This window comes from Salmo salar, chromosome ssa11 (genome assembly GCF_905237065.1).
Source record: "Salmo salar chromosome ssa11, Ssal_v3.1, whole genome shotgun sequence".
NCBI classification, from domain to species: Eukaryota; Metazoa; Chordata; class Actinopteri; order Salmoniformes; family Salmonidae; genus Salmo; species Salmo salar.
Window position 1 is genome coordinate 89,795,826 of NC_059452.1, and position 25,473 is coordinate 89,821,298.

The following is a 25,473-nucleotide window of genomic DNA, read 5'->3' on the forward strand; positions in this document are numbered from 1 at the left end:
GAAGGGGAAAATAAACATTCATACTTGTTAGCGGTATAATAGGATTTCACTGCCATTGGATGAGTTTAGTTTGTTAGGTTGTCAACAGTTCCTTAGAATTATTTTGACATCAGTCAAGATGTTTTTTTGTATTCTGTTCACTAACTGGACAGGCGGTAAATGAAGTAACTACACATAAATGATCAAAGTCTCAAAGTAAGCAGAAATGTTCAGTATGACAAATTGACATGCTTTATTTTTCTTATCGCTGCATTGTCATCGTGATCATTATGGTCTTGATAAACATAATTACTGTGGTGAATGTTGAGCTGATTAATTCCAGTCCTTTTGGAATGTGAGCTCCCCATTCTACTGATGAGGTGCTGGAGGGCACCAATGATCTCTTTATTTATCCGATTAGCTGTACTTCAAACTCCATGCATACCTTTCTTCCTGCAGATATTCTCAAGGGCATGACCAATACCTTGGAGACAGTTGGGCATCTGAGAACACTAAACGTTCAGGTTGCAGCTTTATATTTAGAGTTTTGCTCAATTGGTCCATTAAGACTTCCATGTTTTGATATTTGTTGGCTTTCACAGCACTATCAGCCTAACTTGTGAACAAGTGGTGTCATTTTGTTTTTATTGCGTGTGCTTTTCAGATGGCCCAGGGAATAAAGGGAAAGCCGACCATTACATTAGTATTCTGTATTAAGCCCTGGGTTGGCCCCCTGTTTACAAAACCCTCAATGTGGAAAGTGCCAGGATGTTCCCAAGGAGAGACGTCGTACAATGGAACATGTACTTGTGAATTCCTGGCAGAGAACAAGATTACTTGCAGACGTTCTATAAACATGCAAAGTATGATTGTGGTGGCTGGCTTTCTAGGCTCTCTGGCAGTGTGATATGTCTAATAGGGTGGTCCAAGACGATAGTTACTGCTCTCATAGGTTTTTGCACCTGAATTGGATGTGGTCTCTGCACTCTGAAGACCAGCTTCCACATTAATCAAATCACTGTTGAATTAAGAATATTACTATTGCCATACCCTGTATTGTAGACTAACTGGACAGGGATCATTGATATGCTTCATTTATTCATCTTGATCAGGGGTGAACAATTCCAGTCCTCGAGGGCCTGATTGTCACCGTTTTGCCCCCGCTACCACACCTGACTCCAATAATCACCTAATCATGATCTTCAGTTTAGAATGCAATTTGATGAATCGGCTGTTTGCTAGGGATGGAGGAAAAGTGTGACACCAATCAGGCCCTCGAGGACGGACGGGAGTTGCCCACCCCCTGATCTAGATGCATGTTTTATGTAAGCAGTTCATTTAGGACTGCATCCCAGCCACATCCCAATCTCAGCACAGTGAGACGTCGCCAGCTCCCTCCACTTCTGAATATGTATTGGTACCGGTCCTGTTCTCTTCATCCATAGGGGGACGACTACTTGATTCAATGTACAGAGCAGTGCAGGTTCCAGGAGAACATTCTGTCTGAGTGCTCTGACATCTCCTGCTCAGATTAAATTATACTGGCAGGAAAATGTATTAATTGTTTTACATTCAGAAATACCCCTAAATGACTTTAGATGCCCCTAGAAAGTCTTTGTCCACTTTTAAATATGACTTCCTCATCCAATTCTTGGAATAGCAGAATTGTTTTTGTATTATAAGGTTGTGAATCTACAGAGGGTGTTTTTTTCTTTGTTTTTATTGTAGGAACACAAAGTAAAATAACAAAAAAGATCTGGCAGTTACAGTGCACGTCATACCTTCATCATATTAGTTATATTGATATCTTTGAATTAGATATTTTTCAAGTATGAAACCCATTTTTCCCAGTATTCCTGACCTCTCCTCTTGTGTTCTTAAAGCCAAGGTCATACGCTCCATGTGGTGTATTTCTTTTACAATGTCTATCCATTGTGTCGCTGTGTAGCCATTTCCCAGTGATAGCCTTTTTACTGGCTGCCAGTAGGACCTCCAAGAGGTACTTTTCTCTATTGTACGTTATCAGGTATTTCACCTAAGTACAAAGAAATGAATGTTTGTTCTATGTCAAATCCCATTATTTTTCCAATGTTAGAGCTTATTTTTCCCCAGTAACTTTCGATTGCGGGGCAAGTCCAAAAGATATGAGTGATCCACTCTCGCTAGACCGCATTCTCTCCAACAAGGATGTAGGGAGCCAGTCTGTTTTGATTTCAGTTTAGGTGTTATGAAGAAACGTACAGAATTCTCTCCATGTCCTTGAGTTGGTGGAGCTTTGTTGAGTATGTTCAGCCTTGTTTCATCAGTTATTTCAATGTTAAGTTCCTCCTCCCATTTCTTTTTAATAGTTATAGTTTGTAGAATGTTTATTTTGAGGGTTGAATACCAAAGTAGAGATTTTATTTTTTTTTGTTTTGTTACTCCCCAAGTTGTATGCGTTAGTGAATACTTGGATTAATTTGAGGTGCTCGAGGGTCAGTCACTTATCTCCCTTCAGAAATAGTGTTGAACTTGTAGGTATCTGTAAAAAATCTTGTTTATCCAAGCCACGTTTTTTACTTAGGTCCTGGAAGTTATCTAGTTCCCCATTCCTTATAATTGTCCTGAATGATGTGATGCCTTTCTGCGTCCATTGTTTAAATCTGCTGTTCTGAGTTGCAGGGATGAAGCTGGGGTCGTATGCGGGCCAACTCAGCAGTTTGATCTCTGTCTAAATTATTTTGCTGAACTACCCTAAACCATGTCTTCAGAGAAATTAATCCACTGATTTGTCTACTGTATATTTCTATTACCATGTCCTTATTACCCAAAACTGACTGTATGGGTGTCTCTGTCAAAGTCTCAATGTCTTTCCATTTGGATTCGTATTCTGAATTGCACCAACACACCAGAGGTCTCATTGGGCTGACACATAATAATATTTTAGGTTTGGTAAGGCCATACCCCCACAGTTGTTTGGTAATTGTAATGTTGTATATCTAATTCTTGGTCTCTTACTGTTCCAGATAAACCTTGATATCCGTTTATCTCTGAACTGTTGAGGTGGCATTTCTATGGGCAGTGGTTGGAACAAATACAGTAACCTCGGCAGGATGTTCATTTTCATTGTTTCAATTCTACTAAGATCTGAGGGAAGTGAATTCCACCTGTCTAGGTCATTTATTTTCTTGTTGATGTGATCGTAATTCACGCAATAAAGTTTGGGTGTATCTTTTGGTAGATATACTCCAAGATATTTAATGGATGAAGAGGTCCAGTGGAAGTTATACCTGATCTTCAGCTCTTCCTGTGGGGTATAATTATATACTAGGGCTTGGGTATGTTAAGCACATACCCTGAATATGTTTGTCAAACATCCATCAATCTATGTACACTTGAGCCTGGGTCTTTAAGGAATAACAGAACGTCATCAGCATACATGCATATCTTATGTTCACTGCCTCTTATTGTTATTGCCTGTGCTAATGGTTCGAGGTACCACGAGAAGCGCGTGGGTGAAGGATTACAGCCTTGTCTTGCCCCTCGCTCTAATTTCATCATTCATGACAAATGTCTTTTTCTTTATTCTAGCGGTCGGACACGAATACAGTGTTTTGATGCACTGTATCACTTCTTTGTTGAAACCAAATCTTTCCATAACTTGGAATAGGTAATCCCATCAGTGGGTGTTTTCAATGCTCTAGTCGCTAGTTTCTAGGGTTGTCTTCGACCCCAAAAAATATTGGTCTACCAAGAGTCATCTGTTTGAATAAAGTCAGCTATATGTAGGCTACTTTTGTCTGATGCTGTTAAGCACAACAATTAAAAATTAACACAAATTCCTAAAGAGGGAGCCAGAGATCAATATAGCCTAACCACCCCCCCCCCCCAGTAAAAATAGCCTACATAAAGCCTACAAATGAAAACGCTGCAGTGTAGAAAATGCCCTGATTTAAAGATGATGATGATAATAATAATAATAATAATAATAATGAAATCCTATAAATCACATTGGCTATGCGTGGCCTGTCTGCAACGAACTTGAAACATTAACTTGGTCCAGCCTGAAGCTTGCACTAGCAAACTTGTAATATTGTATAAAGTATTCCGGGCCCTCAGTTTCCAGGACCAGTGAGCTCTGGTCAGGCCGACACAGCTGTAGGCTATTTGCTCAAGGGAAAGAAGTAATCAGGTATTTTTTTTTTTTAATGACATTTCCACCGGATCATAGCATGACGCTTTTATTTATTATATATTTTTTTTCTCTCTCCCCTTTCATGCTGAATGCTGATGGAAAGGGGGAGGGCTGAGAAGATTTTTCAAATGGGCTACTTTGAGGAAGTATTGTCATTCTCAATGGATGTAAAAACCGAAAAAATCACTTTGAGAAGCTCCACAGTGATGGTGAGTTAAGACAATCAGAAATGGTGGAAACCGTGAAACCAGAAACCGTGGATTGATGGCAGCGTTCACGCAAAACTGAAAGCGCAAACCACTGCTTTTAATCAGGGCAAGGTGACCGGAAACATGACCGAATACAAACAGTGTAGCAATTCCCTCTGCAAGGCAATCAAACAAGCTAAGCGTCAGTATAGAGACAAAGTAGAGTCGCAATTCAACGGCTCAGACACGAAAGGTATGTGGCAGGGTCTACAGTCAATCACGGACTATAAAAGGAAAACCAGCCCCGTCGCGGATCAGGATGTCTTGCTCCCAGACAGACTAAACAACTTCTTTGCTTGCTTTGAGGACAATACAGTGCCACTGACACGGCCCGCTACCAAAACCTGCGGGCTCTCCTTCACTGCAGCCGACGTGAGCAAAACATTTATACGTGTCAACCCTCGCAAGGCTGCAGGCCCAGACGGCATCCCCAGCCGCATCCTCAAAGCATGCGCCGACCAGCTGGCTGGTGTGTTTACGGACATATTCAATCAATCCCTATCCCAGTCTGCTGTCCCCACATGCTTCAAGAGGGCCACCATTGTTCCTGTTCCCAAGAAAGCTAAGGTAACTGAGCTAAATGTCTACCGCCCCGTAGCACTCACGTCCGTCATCATGAAGTGCTTTGAGAGACTAGTCAAGGACCATATCACCTCCACCCTACCTGACACGCTAGACCCACTCCAATTTGCTTACCGCCCCAATAGGTCTACAGACGACGCAATCGTAATCACACTGCACACTGCCTTAACCCATCTGGACAAGAGGAATACCTATGTGAGAATGCTGTTCGACTACAGCTCAGCATTTATCACCATAGTACCCTCGTCATCAAGCTCGAGACCCTGGGTCTCAACCCAGCCCTGTTCAACTGGGTCCTGGACTTCCTGACCACCCCGCTGATCCTCAACACTGGGGCCCCACAAGGCTGCGTTCTCAGCCCTCTCCTGTACTCCCTGTTCACCCCACGTGAACCCCACGTGAAGGCGTGCCAAGTTTGCAGACTACACTACAGTGGTAGGCTTGATTACCAACAACGACGAGACGACCTACAGGGAGGAGGTGAGGGCCCTCGGAGTGTGGTGTCAGGAAAATAACCTCACACTCATTGTCAACAAAACAAAGGAGATGATCGTGGACTTCAGGAAACAGCAGAGGGAGCACCCCCTATCCACATTGATGGGACAGTAGTGGAGAGGGTAGAAAGTTAAGTTCCTCGGCGTATACATCACGGACAAACTGAAATGGTCCAACCACACAGACAGCGTGGTGAAGAAGGCGCAGCAGCGCCTATTCAACCTCAGGAGGCTGAAGAAATTTGGCTTGTCACCAAAAACACTCACAAACTTTTACAGATGCACAATCGAGAGCATCCTGTCGGGCTGTACCACCGCCTGGTACGGCAACTGCTCCCCCCATAACCGTAAGGCTCTCCAGAGGGTAGTGCGGTCTGCACAACGCATCACCGGGGGCAAACTACCTGCCCTCCAGTACACCTACACCACCCGATGTCACAGGAAGGCCAAAAAGATCAAGGACAACAACCACCCGAGCCACTGCCTGTTCACCCCGCTATCATCCAGAAGGCGAGGTCAGTACAGGTGCATCAAAGCTGGGACCGAGAGACAGAAGCTGTTTTTCAATTTCAAGGCCATCAGACTGTTAAACAGCGATCACTAACATTGAGTGGCTGCTGCCAATATACTGACTCAAATCTCTAGCCACATTAATAATTCAAAATTCGATGTAATAAATGTTCCACTAGCCACTTGAAACAATGCCACTTTATATAATGTTTACATGCCCTACATTACTCATCTCATTACTCATCTCATATGTATATACTGTACTCTATACCATCCACTGCATGTTGCCTATGCAGTTCTATACCATCAATCATTGATACATTTGTTTTAATGTACATATTCTTATTCATTCCTTTACACGTGTGTGTGTGTGTATAAGGTAATTGTTGTGAAATTGTTAGGTTAGGTTACTCGTTGGATATTACTGCATTGTCGGAACTAGAAGCACAAGCATTTCGCTACTCGCATTAACATCTGCTAACCATGTGTATGTGACAAATAAAATTTGATTTGATTTGGTATCAGATCCCCAATGGGCACATTTATAGGCCTACATTTGCACGCAGGCCAGGTAGCCTAGGCCTAGTTCTATGCGTAATTATGTGTCCATACTGAAGATTGACAGGAGCGCGCCAAACAAAAGACAATGAATAAGTTGACAACTTGTAAATGGAATGAAATTAACTAAGTGTAGCTTAGGTTGTGTGCTCAGCAAACAAGCTGCCCACTCCTACAATGACAGCAGTAAGACTGTAATAATATATTGAATGCATTAACAGAAATTACCATGACCAACCAAACATTGTAGATTAGAAATGATTACAATTAATGGTAAATGTACTACTGCTGAAACTGGTGTGCTATCCCTGCAGCCTACGCGATGGATTAGTCCATTCGTACAGGCGTGAGTCAGACAAGTGTTTTAATGAAGGTTAAATAAACTACAAATATAGGTGTCTCGTGTGCCATATTTCTTTATATATATTTGCCACTGCTTGGAAAAAAATACAGTACTAATCTGTTGACCAACAGCTGATGACCTACTAGTTTCACACTTTCTGTCAACCCAGGAAGATTACCCTTTTGAAGTACTTGAATCTTTTTAGACGTTTCTCTTCCCTGCTATGTTGAGTTGGGAAATTTCTCACTCGTGACCAAAATGTTTAATGACATAGCTAGCTGATGTTGGGTAAGGCAGATAACGGCAGCGCTGAGGTCTGGACTGCAATTCTCAGCCACATTCAATACTCCCTGAGGAGTTTGACATCCTGTTGTACTGTCTCTGCCTCTGCTGTTCTTCTCCCATAATGTGTGAACGGCTCACCGCCAACCACTGCATTGAGGTGAGGTTAGAAAAGGAGATGTTCCTCCACGAGTTTGTCTGGCTGTTTTTGATGCCATATTTTATACTGTCACTAAGCAAGGAGATGGATGTTTCTTGTCCCTCCGTTCTCAGTTGCCATTAGTGGTCTTCCAACGCTGTGTGTGAAGTGACTGTTGTGGTGTAGGGGGAGGAGAAATTGAATCAGTCCAACTGTATATACAGCATTAATGGAAGCTGAAGGTAGGGCATGAATAATTTAATCATTGCATTGAAAGGCATTTTGCTTCTTGTTCCATCCTTCTAAACTGATCAAGTTCACACCTTCATCAACCATTGACTAGTGGTTCATGGCCAATGGAATTAAAGGGTTTGAGAATGCTCTACACCCACCCACTAAATGACTGAATCCACTGAATGAATGCCTCTGCTCGCTTGACTCTCTTTTTATTCTCTCTTGCTGGGACTGAAGCTTACCAACATCTTCCATGTTTGCATTTATTTCTACAGTACCTTCCATGTGTTCAGTCTTTACCATTTTAATTACTTCTCTAGTTGGTGTCAGGCTACTATTCAGTGTTGTCGTCATTGTGATGACAATAGCAAACCACTCTGGCTTAATTTTAAACCATGTTTAACAGAATTGTGCCTTGGTAAAAATCATGTCTTTTTTATTTTATATCTATCTATCTTATCTGTATAGCGCCTCTGTTTCATATTCGCAGTACAGTGTATTGTCTACCCTGTTCAGACAGGCACTCATACAAGTGTTGTTCATGGGAGGAGAACCCAATCTGTTGCAGAACCCAAAAATAACCTCTCAGAAACCAAATCTATCCCTGCTGTCCCAAATGAAATAGAACATTTCCCATTGGCTGATAAATGGAAATTAAGATCACCATCTAAAAAAAAAAACCAATTCATTAACTATGATTGACATTCTATTCCTTATTAGTCTTTTATAGGTAATAAAATCATCCCCTTCTCTCCACTGTTCAATAACCCATACCTATTTAACCAGGTTTTCCTTCCCCTTCCAACCACATGCTCCGCCTCCTGTAATCCATCCCCTTTTCATCTTCTGTTTACTTTCTCTTCTCATTTGTTTGCTTCACGTTATTCTTTCCTCCCTCCCCAATCCTTGTCGACTCTTGTTTGCGCTTTCTAATTTTCAATTTTGTTTTGCTCTCCTGAAATAATTTAATTCTCTTGCCTTATCTCATCCACTCTGTCGCTTCATTGCTCCCCCTCTTTCACTATCTTCCTCTTGCCGTCTCGCTTGTACATTTAGTTTAAACACGTTTTGTGGGGGTTCCCTAACTCCACAATCTCTCCATCTGCTTGACATTTTATTTTCTCATGCAATTTAATTCCCTCCCATTCCAGTCTCTTAAGTGTTTGTTGGCTCTTGATGAGTCTCCTACCCAACCGCCCCCCACACACACACACACACACACACACACACAGCACTACTCCACCTGCCTGGGCATCGCTCTGTCCAGTCTAATGTGATTGAGTCATATTTGCAGTCTCTCTGTATGACTGCTGCGTGTTCCAGTATCAGTGCTGCTTAATCCCCCTCTGCTCTCCGCTTCACCTCAGTGTTCTCCTCTGACCTGGCTCGGTTTCCTCTGAGATCCCATCTAATTAACGGGTCATATTTCATACTGCTCTGGTCTCCCAGGCACTGATCCCTGGCTCATTAGTCTGCCTGTGTGTATGTTAACGTGTGAATGTGCATTTGTTCTCGTAACGGGTGTCCACTGAGTGGAGCAGTTTGTGTCTGCGTCTCTGTGTGCTAGGGTTGGGCGGTATGCCGATTTGTCATTCCGTGATAGTTTCTGTACCATATTGGGCGTGCACTTGAACAAATAATATGATTTACACAACAGGGGTCTTGAGCCAGGAGGATATTGGATGTCTGTGCTGTAACCAATGAGCTTTATCTTGACATCTAGGCGCTGAACAAGCCAGTTAGCAAACCCAAATGCATTGCCCTGAGATGGATATAATTTGCAGTGGTGTGAAGTACTACTTAATCTTACATCTAGACGTTCCGCTAGCGGAACACCTGCTCCAATATCCAATGATAGGCGTGGCGCGAATTACAAATTCCTCAAAAATCCCAAAACTTCCATTTTTCAAACATATGACTATTTTACACCATTTTAAAGACAAGACTCTCCTTTATCTAACCACACTGTCCGATTTCAAAAAGGCTTTACAGCGAAAGCAAAACATTAGATTGTCAGCAGAGTACCCAGCCAGAAATAATCAGACACCCATTTTTCAAGCTAGCAAATAATGTCACAAAAAACAAAACCACAGCTAAATGCAGCACTAACCTTTGATCTTCATCAGATGACACTCCTAGGACATTATGTTATACAATGCATGCATGTTTTGTTCAATCAAGTTCATATTTATATCAAAAACCAGCTTTTTACATTGGCATGCGACGTTCAGAACTAGCATTCCCACCGAACACTTCCGGTGAATTTACTAAATTACTCACGATAAACGTTCACAAAAAACATAATTATTTTAAGAATTATAGATACAGAACTCCTTTATGCAATCGCGGTGTCCGATTTTAAAATAGCTTTTCGGTGAAAGCACATTTTGCAATATTCTGAGTAGATAGCCCGGCCATCACAGGCTAGCTATTTTGACACCCACCAAGTGTGGTACTCACCAAACTCAGATTTACTATAAGAAAAATTGGATTACCTTTGCTGTTCTTCGTCAGAATGCACTCCCAGGACTTCTACTTCAATAACAAATGTTGGTTTGGTTCCAAATAATCCATAGTTATATCCAAATAGCGGCATTTTGTTTGTGCGTTCATGACACTATCCGAATGGGTAAAGAAGGGTGACGCGCCCGGCGCGTTCCGTGACAAAAAATTTCAAAATATTCCATTACCGTACTTCGAAGCATGTCAACCGCTGTTTAAAATCAATTTTTATGCGATTTTTCTCGTTAAAAAAAGCGATAATATTCCGACCGAGAAACCCTGTTTTTGTTCAAAGACGAAAAAATTAAAACATGGAGTCGTCTCGTGCACGCGCCCCCAGTCTCATTGTTCTCAGATCGACCACTATCCAAATGCGCTACTGTTTTTCAGCCATGGCCTGCAAAGTCATCATTCAACGTTCTGGCGCCTTCTGAGAGCCTATGGGAGCGTTAGGAAATGTCACGTTACAGCACGTTACACTGTTTTGGATAGAGATGATCAAGAAGGCCAAGAAATAGTCAGAGGGTACTTCCTGTTTGGAATCTTCTCAGGTTTTGGCCTGCCAAATGAGTTCTGTTATACTCACAGACACCATTCAAACAGTTTTAGAAACTTTGGAGTGTTTTCTATCCAAAGCTAATAATTATATGCATATTCTAGTTTCTGGGCAGGAGTAATAGTCAGATTAAATCGGGTACGTTTTTTTATCCGGCCGTAAAAATACTGCCCCCTATCCATAACAATTTGTCGTTTTTTTGGGGTGTCTGTACTTTACTTTTTATATTTGTCTACTTTTACTCCATTATTTTCTTAATGAAAATAATGTACTTTTTACTCCATACATTTTCCACACCCACTTTTTGTAATAAAAAAAAAAAAAAATTGGTCTTATTCACTCCCCTATAAAGACATCATCCCTACTGCCTCTGATCTGGCGGACTCACTAAACACACATGCTTCGTAAATGCTCAGGTTTGCTTAATATAAGGAATTTTCTAATAATTTTTACTTTTGATACTTAAATATATTGTAGCAATTACATTTACTGCCTACTTAAGTATATTTAAAACCTTGTACTTTTAGACTTTTACTCAACTAGTATTTTACTAGGTGACTTTCACTTTTACTTGAGTCATTTTCTGTTAACGGATGTTAACTTTTACTCAAGTATGACAATTGGGTACTTTTTCCACCCCTGATAATTTGACACATCTTAGATTTCTTATAGTTATAAGCAGTTGCAGAAATATCTAGAAGCAAAATCCTTGTTCCCCTAGCTTGAATGCAAAGGCAGTTGTCTCGTCATAGTTGGATACAGTGGTTGTAATTCCACTGCTGTGTGATGTTGGAGAGGTCTTTAGAAGGGTGTAATCCCTTGTGCTGTGTTAAGTAGACGTGCTGAACATAGTATTCCTCAAGGGGACCCCACTGCTGTTATAGAAGTGCTCTACACAGCCGTGTAATGCATTTTTTTTATTCCCTATAGCATGGGCAAAACCTCGGTTCAACATGTCAAACAGACAACGTGTTTGAAGTTGTCTGAGGTAGGGAGGAAGGGGAGATGAAGTTGGGATGACAGTTTGGTTAGTTTGGGTCAATAGTTTGTGGTACTGGTTCATGCTTGACAAGGATGTTTTAGGCTGTTAGGGAATGAGTGGAGGTGTTGTGACCTACTTTTGGAAAAGGGTTGCGCTGTCTGAGGGGGAGGAGGGGAGTTGGATTGGCAAGCCGCCATCTTTATTCACCCTGTTGCCTTGGCGACAGAGGTTGAAGCATCACACTTGGATCCTGACTGAAATGAGCACGTTTCCCCCCTTCAGCCTCCCTCCCATGATGTTGCATGCGCTCAAAAATCAGAGCGCATTAAACATCAGATCAGTTTATTCTCCCAGACTGAGAGCGAGATGGAGGACACACACAAATTGCATCCACAGACCCATGCGCACACGCGCACACACACGCGCGCACACCAGGGCTGACCCCAATTGGTTGATTGTTTGGTCGTTAGGCTGTTGGTCAACTGAGATTGTGTTTGTTGAGCAGTAATATATTTATATTTGGTTTGCTAAGTGGCTATATACAGTACCAGTCAAAAGTTTGGACACTTTATTATTATTATTATTATTTAAAAATGAAGAAAAACCCTTGAATGAGTAGGTGTCAACTTGACTGGTACAGTTTTTAGTTTTTTTTAAATGTTAAGGTGCTGAATGAACTGTTTGCTCCGCTGATAGCCAGGTGTAGAAGTGGTGAAGTGGTAAAGTGTTGGAACTCTCCTGTTGGGACAGCTTTATGTATGTCCTAACAGTTTGTGGGCACAGTTTGTCACCGTTGTACTGCAATTAATGTGTTGTGTGGTGGCTTTGCTGGAATGGATCTAGATTTTTTTTTTTTTTAAATTTTTATTATTTTTTATATGGCTTCATGAGGTAGTCACCTGGAATGCATTTCAATTAACAGATGTTCCTTAAGTTAATTGGTGGGATTTCTTTCACTCAATGCGTTTGAGCCAATCAGTTGTGTTGTGACAAGGTAGGGGTGGTTTACAGAAGATGGCCCTATTTGGTAAAAGACCAAGTCCATATTATGGCAAGAACAGCTCAAATAAGCAAAGAGAAACGAAAGTCCATCATTACTGTAAGGCATGAAGGTCAGTCAATACGTAACATTTCAACAACTTTGAACGTTTCTTCAAGCGCTATGATGAAACTGGCTCTGAGGACCGCCACAGGAAAGAAAGATCCAGAGTTACCTCTACTGCAGAGGATAAGTTCATTAGAGTTACCAGCCTCAGAAATTGCAGCCCAAATAAATGCTTCAGAGTTCAAGTAACAGATACATCTCAACATCAACTGTTCAGAAGAGACTGTGAATCAGGCCTTCATGGTCGAATTCCTACAAAGAAACCACTACTAAAGGACACCAATAAGAAAGACTTGCTTGGGCCAAGAAACACAATCAATGGACATTAGACCGGTGGAAATCTGTCCTTTGGTCTGGAGTCCAAATGGGAGATTATTGGTTCCAACCTGTGTCTTTGTGCGACGCAGAGTAGGTGAATGGATGATCTCTGCATGTGTGGTTCCCACCGTGAAGCATGGAGGTGGTGGTGTGATGGTGCTTTGCTGGTGACACGGTTTGTGATTTATTTAGATTTCAAGGCACACTTAACCAGCATGGCCACCACAGCATTCTGCAGGGATACGCCATCCCATCTGGTTTGCGCTTAGTCCCACTATCATTTGACAGAATTAAGATCATGGGCCGTGTTCTCTTAGTGTTCTCCCTCTACATCGTGTCAGATCTGTAGGATAAATAAAGGGGGCATATAAGCAGACGGTGAAAGCTCTTACAATATTCATTGATTACATTTCTCTAAAACAGGCTATAGGCTACATGTATATTTGTAAACAGCTGGTGCACGATATCTAAGGAAGTGGCTACGTTTTGCTCGCCTGAGGTAGAGTATCTCATGATAAGCTGTAGCCCACACAATCTACCTTGAGTTCATCTGGATTTTTCGTAGCTATCTACATACCACCCCAGACTGATGCTGGCACTAAGACCGCACTCAATGGGCTGTACTCCGCCATTAGCAAACAGAAAAACGCTCTTCGAGGCGGCGTTCCTAGTGGCCGGGGACTTTAATGCAGGGAAACCTAAATCTGTTTTACCAAATTTCTATCAGCATGTGAAATGTGGTACCAGAGGGGAAAAAACTCCACACCACCTTTTCTCCACACAGAGACGTGCACAAAGCTCTCCCTCGTCCTCCATTTGGTAAATCTGACCATAATTCTATCCTCGTGATTCCTGCTTACAAGCAAAAATTAAAGCAAGAAGCACCAGTGACTCGGTCAATAGTGGTCAGATGAAGCAGATGCTAAGCTACAGGACTATTTTGCTAGCACAGACTGGAATATGTTCCGGGATTCTTCCGATGGCATTGAGTAGTACACCACATCAGTCACTGGCTTTATCAATAAGTGCTTAATTGACGTTGTCCCCACAGTGACCACACGTAAATACCCCAACCAGAAGCCAGGCAATATCCGTACTGAGCTAAAGGCTAGAGCTGCCACTTTCAAGGAGCGGGACGCTAACCCGGAAGCTTATAAGAAATCCTGCTATGCCCTCCGAAGGAACCTTCAGACAGGCAAAGCATCAATACAGGACTAAGATGGAATCGTACTACACCAGCTCCGATGCTCGTCGGATGTGGCAGGGCTTGCAAACCATTACAGACTACAAAGGGAAGCACAACCGAGAGCTGCCCAGTGACATGAGCCTACCAGACGAGGTAAACTAAGTCTATGCTCGCTTCGAGGCAAATAACACTGAAACATTCATGAGAGCACAACCTGTTCTGGATGACTGTGATCACGCTCTCCGCAGCCGATGTAAGAGCTTTAGACAGGTCAACATTCACAAGGCCGCAGGGCCGGACGGATTACCAGGACGTGTACTGCGAGCATGCGCTGACCAACTGGCAAGTGTCTTCACTGACATTTTCAACCTCTCTGTCCGAGTCTGTAATGCCAATATGTTTTAAGCAGCCCACCATAGTCCCTGTGCCCAAGAACACTAAGGTAACCTGCCTAAATGACTACCGACCCATAGCACTCACATCTGTTGCCATGAAGTGCTTTGAAAGGCTGGTCATGGCTCACATCAACACCATTATTCCAGAAACCCTACACCCACTCCAATTTGCATACCGCCCTAACAGATCCACAGATGATGCAATCTCTATTGCACTCCACACTTCCCTTTCCCACCTGGACAAAAGGAACACCGGTGTGACAATGCTGTTCATTGACTACAGCTCAGCGTTCAACACCATAGTGCCCTCAGTTCATCAATAAGCTAAGGGACGAAACACATCCCTCTGCAACTGGATCCTGGACTTCCTGACAGGCTGCCACCAGGTGTTAAGGGTAGGTAACGCATCCGCCACGCTGATCCTCAACACAGGGGCCCCTCAGGGGTGTGTGTGCTCAGGCCCCTCCTGTACTCCCTGTTCACTCATGACTCCGGCCAGGCACGACTCCAACACCATCATTAAGTTTGCCGATGACACACAGTGGTAGGCCTGATCAACGACAAGACAGCCTATAGGGAGGAGGTCCGAGACCTGACTGTGTGGTGCCAGGACAACAACCTCTTCCTCAGTGTGATCAAGACAAAGGAGATGATTGTGGACTGCAGGAAAAGGGGGACTGAGCACGACCCCATTTTCATCTACGGGGCTGTATTGGAGCAGGTTGAGAGCCTCAAGTTCCTTGGTGTCCACATCACCAACAAACTAACATGGTCCATGCACACCAAGACAGTCGTGAAGAGGGCACAACAAAACCTATTCCCCCTCAGGAGACTGAAAAGATTTGGCATGGGTCCTCAAGGTTATACAGCTGCACCATCGAGAGCATTCTTACTGGTTGCATCACTACATGGTATGGCAACTGCTCGGCCTCTGACCGCAAGGCACTACAGAGGGTAGTGTGACCGGCCCAGTACATCATTGGGGACAAGCTTCCTGCCATCCATGACCTCTATACCAGGCGGTGTCGGAGGAAGGCCCTAAAAATTGTGGTACCCGAGTGCCAAGTCTAGGTCCAAGAGGCTTCTAAACAGCTTCTACCCCCAAGCCATAAGACTCCTGAACATCTAATCAAATGGCTACCCAGACTATTTGCATTGCCCACCCCCCCTTTTACGCCACTGCTACTGTTATTATCTATGCATAGTCACTTGAATAACTCTACCTATATGTACATATTACCTCGACTAACCGGTGCAACCCACACATTGACTCTGTACCGGTACCCCCTGTATATAGTCTCACCATTGTTATTTTACTGCTGCACTTTTTAATTACTTGTTCCTTTTATTTCTGTTTCATATTTTTTTAACTGCATTGCTGGTTAGGGGCTTGTAAGTAAGCATTTCACTGTAATACCTGTTGTATTCGGTGCATGTGACTAATAAAATTTGATGTGTAATGTTTATGACCGATGAGTACCGATTATATTTTCTCCATGTGACAAGGATTGAAAAGGATTTGCCAGTAGATTGTCGACTTGATTCATGACGATGACTGCTAGCTAAGGTTTTGAAAGTATGATGTTGACTGTAGATATAATGTGGTTTGATGTAATTTTGTATGTGTCCTTCTTGGATGGGCACTTCTAATGCAACACTATGGCAGCACCCAAGGGGCTTGAATTTGAGCTCTACCTTTAGAGTTTGAGGTGATGTAGTGTCTCCATGAGTGACAGAACACTGTGCCAATCACGGCGCAACTAGAGAACATTACCAACCCATTTGCTCCGTATTTTCCGCTTGCCGCCCCTCTGCCTTACTCAAGAAAGCAAAAAAGAGACCGTATAAAAAAAATATGCATTCAATATTATTATTCCTGTCTTCCTGTTGTCATTGTCGGAGTGGACACAGGTTGTGCACTCCGCAAACAATGTTACACTTGGTAACACAAGTGGTCTTATTTCATTCCATTTACGAATTCTGACAATTTAGTCATTATCTTTGGTTTGGAGAGCTCCTGTCAATGTTGTGTAAGGAGGCGCACGCAAAGAAGTAGGCCTATAGGCTACCTGACCTGATTATACATAGAAGTAGGCCTATAGGCTACCTGACCTGATTATACATAGAAGTAGGCCTATAGGCTACCTGACCTGATTATACATAGAAGTAGGCCTATAAGCTACCTGACCTGTGTGTAAATGTAGGCATATAAATGTGCCCATTTGGGGATCTGATAGTTTTCACTTTTGGCGTAACGCACCACCACTGTGCAGCGTCTCAAAGTAATGTCTTCACCTCAAACGGCAAGCAAACAGTCTGTTTTTACGTCCGTTGAGAATGACAATAGTTCTATGTATTTGAAAAATCTTTCCAGCTCTCTCCCTTTCGATAACCACTCAACGTGAAAAGGAAAAATGTAATTCTCTGATTAAATGGAAACGGCATGAATTAGGCCTACCTGATTTACATCTTATCAGTGCTTGACTTGGACTGGAATAGGTTCCGGTACTCATTTTGGCTACTGGTACTGTTTATATTTAGGTGCAGGAGCTCCACAATACTTTTGAGCTAATATTCTATAAGAGGAACAGGAGCTCAAGCAGTAGAACATTTGAGGTGCTGGTACTCGGCTCTGGTGAGCTCCTGTCCAAGTCAAGCACTGCTTCTTATCCCTACCGCAAATAGCTTACATGGCCGGAGCTCACTGGCGTTGAAACTCAAAGGCCCAGAATATTTTATACAATGTTGCAAGTTCGCTAGCCTAAGCTTAGGATGACCCAAGTTGATACAATGTTTCAAGTTCATTGCAGACAGGCCATGTGTAGTGTTAGGTTCTTATTTTTCTGAGTAAATAACTCACGGACACTAGAGGAGCTTAACCAAGTTTAATTCTTCCCAAAGGGTCTTTACAGCTGTAATTCAGACAGACGAGGTAAATATATCCCACTTAAGACACTCGTCCTTCCCTCCAATCCTTACATCTTATGGTTCCACAGGAAGAGGATAGTAAACCCTTATTACTCCCTTCAGGGGATCTGAGCTCACCTCCTGACCTCAACCCCTCCTTCACCTAATCCACAGATGTCCATCTGCCTCCCCTATAGCAATCACTTGATCTCCTCCCGTTCACCCAGCACATTCCACAGCCACTGTCTTTTTCACTCCTTATATTCTATGCTTCTGATCTATCATTTATTTAATATCTCAATGTTCAAAGTTTAGCTGACTGTGTTGATTCCAACAGCCAATGTGATTTATAGGATATTTATTTTTATCAGGATATTTTCTACCTGCAGGCTGCAATGTTTTTTTTTTTTTTTACGTAGTTACTAGAAGTTACTTTTTAGGTTTGTTTAATTTTCATTTAGATTTGGATAGAATTTTGATTCACCACATGACAATGATTTTGAGATATGAAGATATTATAAATTAAACTTGAATGAAAATGTGCATGTGTAAACCATAACTGGCATGCAGATCGGTAAAATGGTCATATAAATTGACATTCCACATGACAAAGGTTACCGACTCCTGTAGCCTGTTACCGGCAACATCAGGAGAGTGACGGCAGAGTCTGCGAAAGCCTGCGGGAGGATAGTAGTTGGGGCAGGTTACGTTTATTCCTTTTCTGGTTATCTAGATCTCTGGCAACCTCATGAGCCATTTGTGTTATTTCATCAAACCATGAGCTTTAAGCATCAGACAAGCTCAATGCATATAGTTGATTTGATAAAAACGCATAAAGTGTGTCTAATATATGGAAAAATGCACGTTTTTAAAAATGTCTACCAATCCATTGTTCGAAGGAACAGAAGACTTTCGGTCGACCCAAGTTGTGTGGGACAGCCCTAGCGTGTGCACACAGTGATGAGTCTGACCCATGTTGTCTTGGAGCCATGGGGTGATCTCCTCTCTCTGCAACAAACACGGCACGTTGGATTTTCTGCCATTGTCTATTACTGTGTAACTGTTGCTGTGGTAATAACTTTTATCAGAAAGGGCCCACTGTTAAGTAGACAATCAAGCGCAAGCATAGTTGTAACTTCATTAGGTTACTTTTCGATATTTTGATACATCTATATATCAAAATGCTAATTTGTACCGTAAAACATTCTAAGGATCAGATTGTCATATTGTATTCATATCTAATTGAGCGATTTTTTTTTTTTTTTAAAGAATGTTAAATGTGAGTGCTACAAATACGCAGCTGCACCAAGGGTGGGAACAGGCAGCACGCCATGGAACAGATCATCTCTCCGGCTCACCACACAGGAGCACCGCAGGTGGACGTGTTTTTAATTGTGTTGGGAGGCTGTTCGGCTGTGATTGTTCTGATTTGTGTGGGAGTCCTCCCTGCAGTGCATCTCACACAATGAGAATAGGGCTAACAGTGCTCTAATCCCAGTGCTGGAAGGCACAGCGATGGGGGCTTGAAGGATAAGAGTCTGACCCTTGTGGAGCTAAACGTGTACTTTCTAGGTGTCACTCTGTCACTAGTTTTTGTTGCCTTTTGTAAGGAAGCATGTTTTATTTCACACACATCCACTGTTTGCTGTTGATAGCGTCTTCTGTCTTGTCTGTTTTAGTTGAATTTTTTAAAATTATTTTTTAAATCCCTGCCACGAACCCACAGGAGGCCTTTTGCCTCTTGCCAGGCCATCATTGTAAATAACAATTTGTTCAGAATTGACTTAACTGGTCAAATAAAACTTTCAGTTTTTACTGGTGTTTAGGCTGTATTTTCAGTTTGCCATTTTATACCAATAATGATATCAGCACGGTAATACTGAACTTGAATAATTCAGTGATTGTGTTTTTGGAAGCCAACACTGTCACCCATCAAGGGCAGTATCTGCTGATTGAAAGGCTAGCTTTTGTCTTTGGTCTGTTCTGACATTGCACAGAACCTAGCCTAAAACGGATTGAAACGACCCCTATTTGTGCATCATTTACAACGTTACGTTTACAGTCACCTGGTGTGTTTTGAATCAATAACTTAGAGTTTTCAAATCAACTGTCTTTGAATCTTTAATTGGACCATGAAATTGGAGGTTGTTAAAGGATATGAGTGAATTAAACATCCACACCGCTGCAGTCGAGACTACTGCTGACTAATTGGGTTTGAACACTTCCCTCTGCAACTGGATCCTGGACTTCCTGACAGGCAGACCCCAGGTGGTGAGGGTGGGCAAAATCACCTCCACCCCACACGACTAACACCATCGTTGATTTTCCAGACAACATGGCGGTGCTGGGCCTGATCGGCGACGAGACAGCCAACAGGGAGGTTAGAGCCCCGACAGAGTGGTGCTAGGGAAACAGCCTCTACCTCAACGTCAGCAAAACCAAGGAGCTGATTTGGGGTCTCCAGGAAACTGGGAGGGGAAGAGGGCTATTGACGTGTGTTTACTTTATAATGTGAATAGTCATACATGACATGGCACATTTATCTCTTCTCTATATCCTATTGTGTACACATCAGGCTATTACTAGGCATGCTACCACTTCTATTACTAGGCATAATCAAATTTATTTATATAGCCCTTCTTACATCAACTGATATCTCAAAGTGCTGTACAGAAACCCAGCCTAAAACCCCAAACGGCAAGCAATGCAGGTGTAGAAGCACGGTGGCTAGGAAAAACTCCTTAGAAAGGCCAAAACTTAGGAAGAAACCTAGAGAGGAACCAGGCTATGAGGGGTGGCCAGTCCTCTTCTGGCTGGGCCGGGTGGAGATTATAACAGAACATGGCCAAAATGTTCAAATGTTCATAAATTACCAGCATGGTCAAATAATAATAATAATAATCACAGTAGTTGTCGAGGGTGCAACAAGTCAGCACCTCGAGTAAATGTCAGTTGGCTTTTCATAGCCCATCATTGAGAGTATCTCTACTGCTCCTGCTGTCTCTAGAGAGTTGAAAACAGCAGGTCTGGGACAGGTAGCACGTCCGGTGAACAGGTCAGGGTTCCATAGCCGCAGGCAGAACGGTTGAAACTGGAGCAGCAGCACGGCCAGGTGGAGTGGGGACAGCATGGAGTCATCATGCCAGGTAGTCCTGAGGCATGGTCCTAGGGCTCAGGTCCTCGGAAAGAGAGAATTAGAGAGAGCATACTTAAATTCACACAGGACATCGGATAAGACAGGAGAAATACTCCAGATATAACAGACTGACCCTAGCCCCCCGACACAAACTACTGCAGCATAAATACTGGAGGCTGAGATGAGGGGTCAGGAGACACTGTGGCCCCATCCGATGATACCCCCGGACAGGGCCAAACAGGCAGGATATAACCCCACCCACTTTGCCAAAGCACAGCCCCCACACCACGAGAGGGATATCTTCAACCACCAACTTACCATCCTGAGACAAGGCCGAGTATAGCCCACAAAGATCTCCGCCACGGCACAACCCAAGGGGGGGTGCCAACCCAGACAGGAAGACCACGTCAGTGACTCAACACACTCAAGTGACGCACCCCTCCCAGGGACGGCATGGAAGAACACCAGTAAGCCAGTGACTCAGCCCCTGTAATAGGGTTAGAGGCAGAGAATCCCAGTGGAGAGAGGGGAACCGGCCAGGCAGACACCGCAAGGGCGGTTCGTTGCTCCAGAGCCTTTCTGTTCACCTTCACACTCCTGGGCCAGACTACACTCAATCATAGGACCTACTGAAGAGATGAGTCTTCAGTAAAGACTTAAAGGTTGAGACTGAGTCTGCATCTCTCACATGCGTAGGCAGACCATTCCATAAAAATTGAGCTCTATAGGAGAAAGCCCTGCCTCTAGCTGTTTGCTTAGATATTCTAGGGACAATTAGGAGGCCTGCGTCTTGTGACCGTAGCGTACGTGTAGGTATGTACGGCAGGACCAAATCGGAAAGATGGGTAGGAGCAAGCCCATGTAATGCTTTGTAGGTTAGCAGTAAAACCTTGAAATCAGCCCTTGCCTTAACAGGAAGCCAGTGTAGGGAGGCTAGCACTGGAGTAATATGATCACATTTTTTGGTTCTAGTCAGGATTCTAGCAGCCGTATTTAGCACTAACTGAAGTTTATTTAGTGCTTTATCCGGGTAGCCAGAAAGTAGAGCATTGCAGTAGTCCAACCTAGAAGTAACAAAAGCATGAATTAATTTTTATGCATTTTTGGACAGAAAGTTTCAGATTTTTGCAATGTTACGTAGATGGAAAAAAGCTGTCCTTGAAACAGTCTTGATATGTTCGTCAAAAGAGAGATCAAGGTCCAGAGTAACGCCGAGGCCCTTCACAGTTTTATTTGAGACGACTGTACAACCAAGGTTAATTGTCAGATTCAACAGAAGATCTCTTTGTTTCTTGGGACCTAGAACAAGCATCTCTGTTTTGTCCGAGTTTAAAAGTAGAAAGTTTGCAGCCATCCACTTCCTTATGTTTGAAACACAGGCTTCTAGCGAGGGCACTTCTATTACTAGGTATACTACCGCTTCTATTACTAGGCATACTACCGCTTCTATTACTAGGCATACTACCGCTTCTATTACTAGGCATACTACCGCTTCCATTATTGGTTATTTTTAGTTGACTTTACTCTTATTGCTGTAGGTTTTTCTACTGCGTTGAGGGAGCTAGCACACAAACATTTCGCAGCATTTTTTTATACCTGCTGTAGACTGTACGTGACAAGTCAAATGACTGAATTGACAAATATGAAACTTGGAAAAGGTTGTGTTTCTCAAAGGATATGTATTGCTGCATTTGTAAATGTACATGTTTTATATAGACGGGCTTACTTTCTTCCTGACTCATGTCTTAACAGCTCTATCTGCATACCCGTAATTCCTCTCTCCCAATTCCTCAGGTATTCCGAAGTGGCGAGGGCATGGGCATCCGTCTGGACAGTGCGTCTGCGTTCCAGGGAGCTGTCATCTCTCCCCACTACGACTCCCTTTTGGTTAAAGTCATTGCCAGCGGGAAGGACCTGCCTGCTGCCGCCGCCAAGATGAACAGGGCGCTGGCGGAGTTCCGTGTCCGCGGGGTCAAGGTAGGGTCATTAATTACGGCACATTGTCACATTATGTGACCACAGTAGGCTTTTTAGTCACCCACTACACGACTCAAGTGACTAATCCAGTCAGCAAGAATTTTTTGAACTTATCAAATAACCTTTTTTCAAAAGTGCTTGGAAGTGCAGCTTCTGAAAGCACCCCGTTTTATCCGCACCTTAAACTGTCTACATGTGTCATTACTGTGTAATGGTCAGATGTTTTTAGCACAAGACCCTTACTACGGGAAAAGCGGCATAGTGAAAAGTGCTGAAAGTGGCAACTCTGGAGAAGAGAAGTGGAAAGCAGGAGCTCCATGAAAAGGATGTCAGAAGGCTAAGAAGGCAGCTGTGTAGAGGCCGTTAAGGCCAGACAGGTCATCAATGCATTTATGATTCATCTCATCCTGATGATCAAAGACATTTGTAAATGATAAACATTGTAGAGAGCTGAATTTTTCTCTCCTCAAAGCCCAGATTTTCTTTCTTGCAAGTAGTGCATCTTTTAAATGGCACCATTTTTAATTGGTAAATTATTTAGTAGTAATGGGAAGTAGAAGCTAAATATACAACGGACTGGATGGCTTGTCTACGCATGAGACGGAGAGGATAAAAGACTAGCAGATGGGAAGAAATGCAGGTAGGTTTCTACTTTCAACTTTGTATCGAAGAGGGCTTTGGTTTGGAATTGTAAAGTAGAGAATCAGAGTTGCAATACTAGTGTCAATAACATATGTTCACATGAAAACACAGTATGAATGGCAGTAATGGCTGTATATATGTGTTTTTGTTGGTTTTAAGGGAGGGAGTTCTTGTTCTGTCAGCCCTAGTTTTCCATGGCTCTGAATGAAACCTTTGATTGGTGTGTGTGTGTGTGTGTGTGTGTGTGTGTGTGTGTGTGTGTGTGTGTGTGTGTGTGTGTGTGTGTGTGTGTGTGTGTGTGTGTGAGAGAGAGCGAGCGAGGGTTAGGGGCAGCAGCTGCAACATGGCCAGCTGCGCTTTTGAAGGGCATGCAGCAGGGGAACGCTCCAACATCTTATGACTGTCCAACCCCCCCACACACACTTACCTTTCCTGCATCAGCTTCTGCAAACCAGCGCCAACATGATTCTATTCTCTTGATTGTCCTTTTTCTTCTTCCTTTCCGCTTGTCTAGTGTCCCCTCCTTGAATTCGTTTCCTTATTCTCCTTTTCTTGTTGACCTGATAGTGTGACAGACTGAGACGACTGCCCTGTGTAGTTGGGATATTTCATTTATCTTATATCCCTCTCCCCTCTCACCCGCTCCCTTCCCCTCTCACCCTGTCCTTACCCCTCTCGTTCCCCAAGTTAATGCTCTCTTCAGCCCCGGAGGTATTTTGTTGCCATGATTATTTGCAGCGCTCTAAAATATCAAAGACATTAAAGCTGCTCCAGATCATCCCCTCTCTGCACCACAAGAGCACTAACTAGCGAATTGTCACATGTTTTTTAATGATGACTCATTATCACTTCAGGATGGGTGAAGAGGTTCAAACCATGTTGGTCGCACAATTGCCTCCCTCCATTTCCTTGCATGTTTGATTAATTTCCCTCACTGCATATACTAAACAAATTTTCCCCCTCTATCATGCATCCATCCTTTCCCATGTCTAAATCTCATTCGCTCTCACGCTGTTCCTCCCAGCAGGGGAAGGCCACTCGAGCCCCATTGGACCACAGCAGTGCCTCCTTTTTTTATTTATTTTTTACTACCCAGCTTCAAATGGGTAGTTTATTTAGCACTGATGCCACCAGAGATGTAATTACCTGTTCAAGTAAGAGTACAGCCAAGTGATTTCCCCCAGCAGCACCATTAGGTGTTGGAGAAGCAGAGGAAGTGCTGCTAACATCTGCCCACATTTACACAACATATTGGCTGAAAAAACGCTCAGAAAATGTGATACCATCCTAGCCTAGCTGGTTTGAAAACCTGAGCCGACAAGGTGAAGAAATCTGTTGATTTGCCCTTGAGTAAGGCAGTTAACCCTAATTTGCTACAGTGGTGCCCTACCACTGGCTGACCCTGTAAAACAACATTTCTCTGCACCTATCATACTACTGTGGCTGACCCTGTAAAACAACACGTTTCTCTGCACCTATCGTACTACTGTGGCTGACCCTGTAAAACAACACGTTTCTCTGCACCTATCGTACTACTGTGGCTGACCCTGGAAAACAACACGTTTCTCTGCACCTATCGTACTACTGTGGCTGACCCTGTAAAACAACACATTTCTCTGCACCTATCGTACTACTGTGGCTGACCCTGTAAAACAACACATTTCTCTGCACCTATCGTACTACTGTGGCTGACCCTGGAAAACAACACGTTTCTCTGCACCTATCGTACTACTGTGGCTGACCCTGGAAAACAACACGTTTCTCTGCACCTATCGTACTACTGTGGCTGACCCTGTAAAACAACACATTTCTCTGCACCAATGCAGCTGTGTGTGACATGCTTTTCCAATTCCCTCGTGATTTAATGGTGTTGTAAACATGTTGAAATCCTTTTTAAAGGTAATCCCACAGTCATTTATCGGCGTAGCAACGGACTCGGAGCTTCCCAAGTTCAACGTCAACAAGATTTGTTATTTCAGAGCTCATGTTACCCACTGTGCTGTTGTGCTAATATCTTCGCAGTGTACTGTAGTGGTGCATGCAGATACACCTTGGAAAGACTAACCAGCATTACCAGCCCAATATCCACTACATGTAGCTGTCTCACTCTGCAGATGGACTATGAATTGGCTTTTAGTTGTGTTTTTTTTACCCCTCACTCACCCGCAGATAGAAATTGTACCTTAAGTGGTCTGGGAAATTACTCCTTTGGGTACTATGCAAT

At 43.1% G+C, this 25,473-nt stretch overlaps 1 protein-coding gene across 2 annotated transcripts in view; it reads left to right on the top strand.

Moving 5' to 3' along the window:
* LOC106563498 (pyruvate carboxylase, mitochondrial) overlaps window positions 1–25,473 on the top strand; it is a 118,269-nt gene that overhangs the window by 50,042 nt on the left and 42,754 nt on the right. For both annotated transcript variants that reach the window (XM_014129148.2, XM_014129149.2), the window contains one exon: window positions 22,425–22,607. In XM_014129148.2, the coding sequence (XP_013984623.1) occupies window positions 22,425–22,607 (183 nt within the window). The remainder of the gene's footprint in view (window positions 1–22,424; window positions 22,608–25,473) is intronic.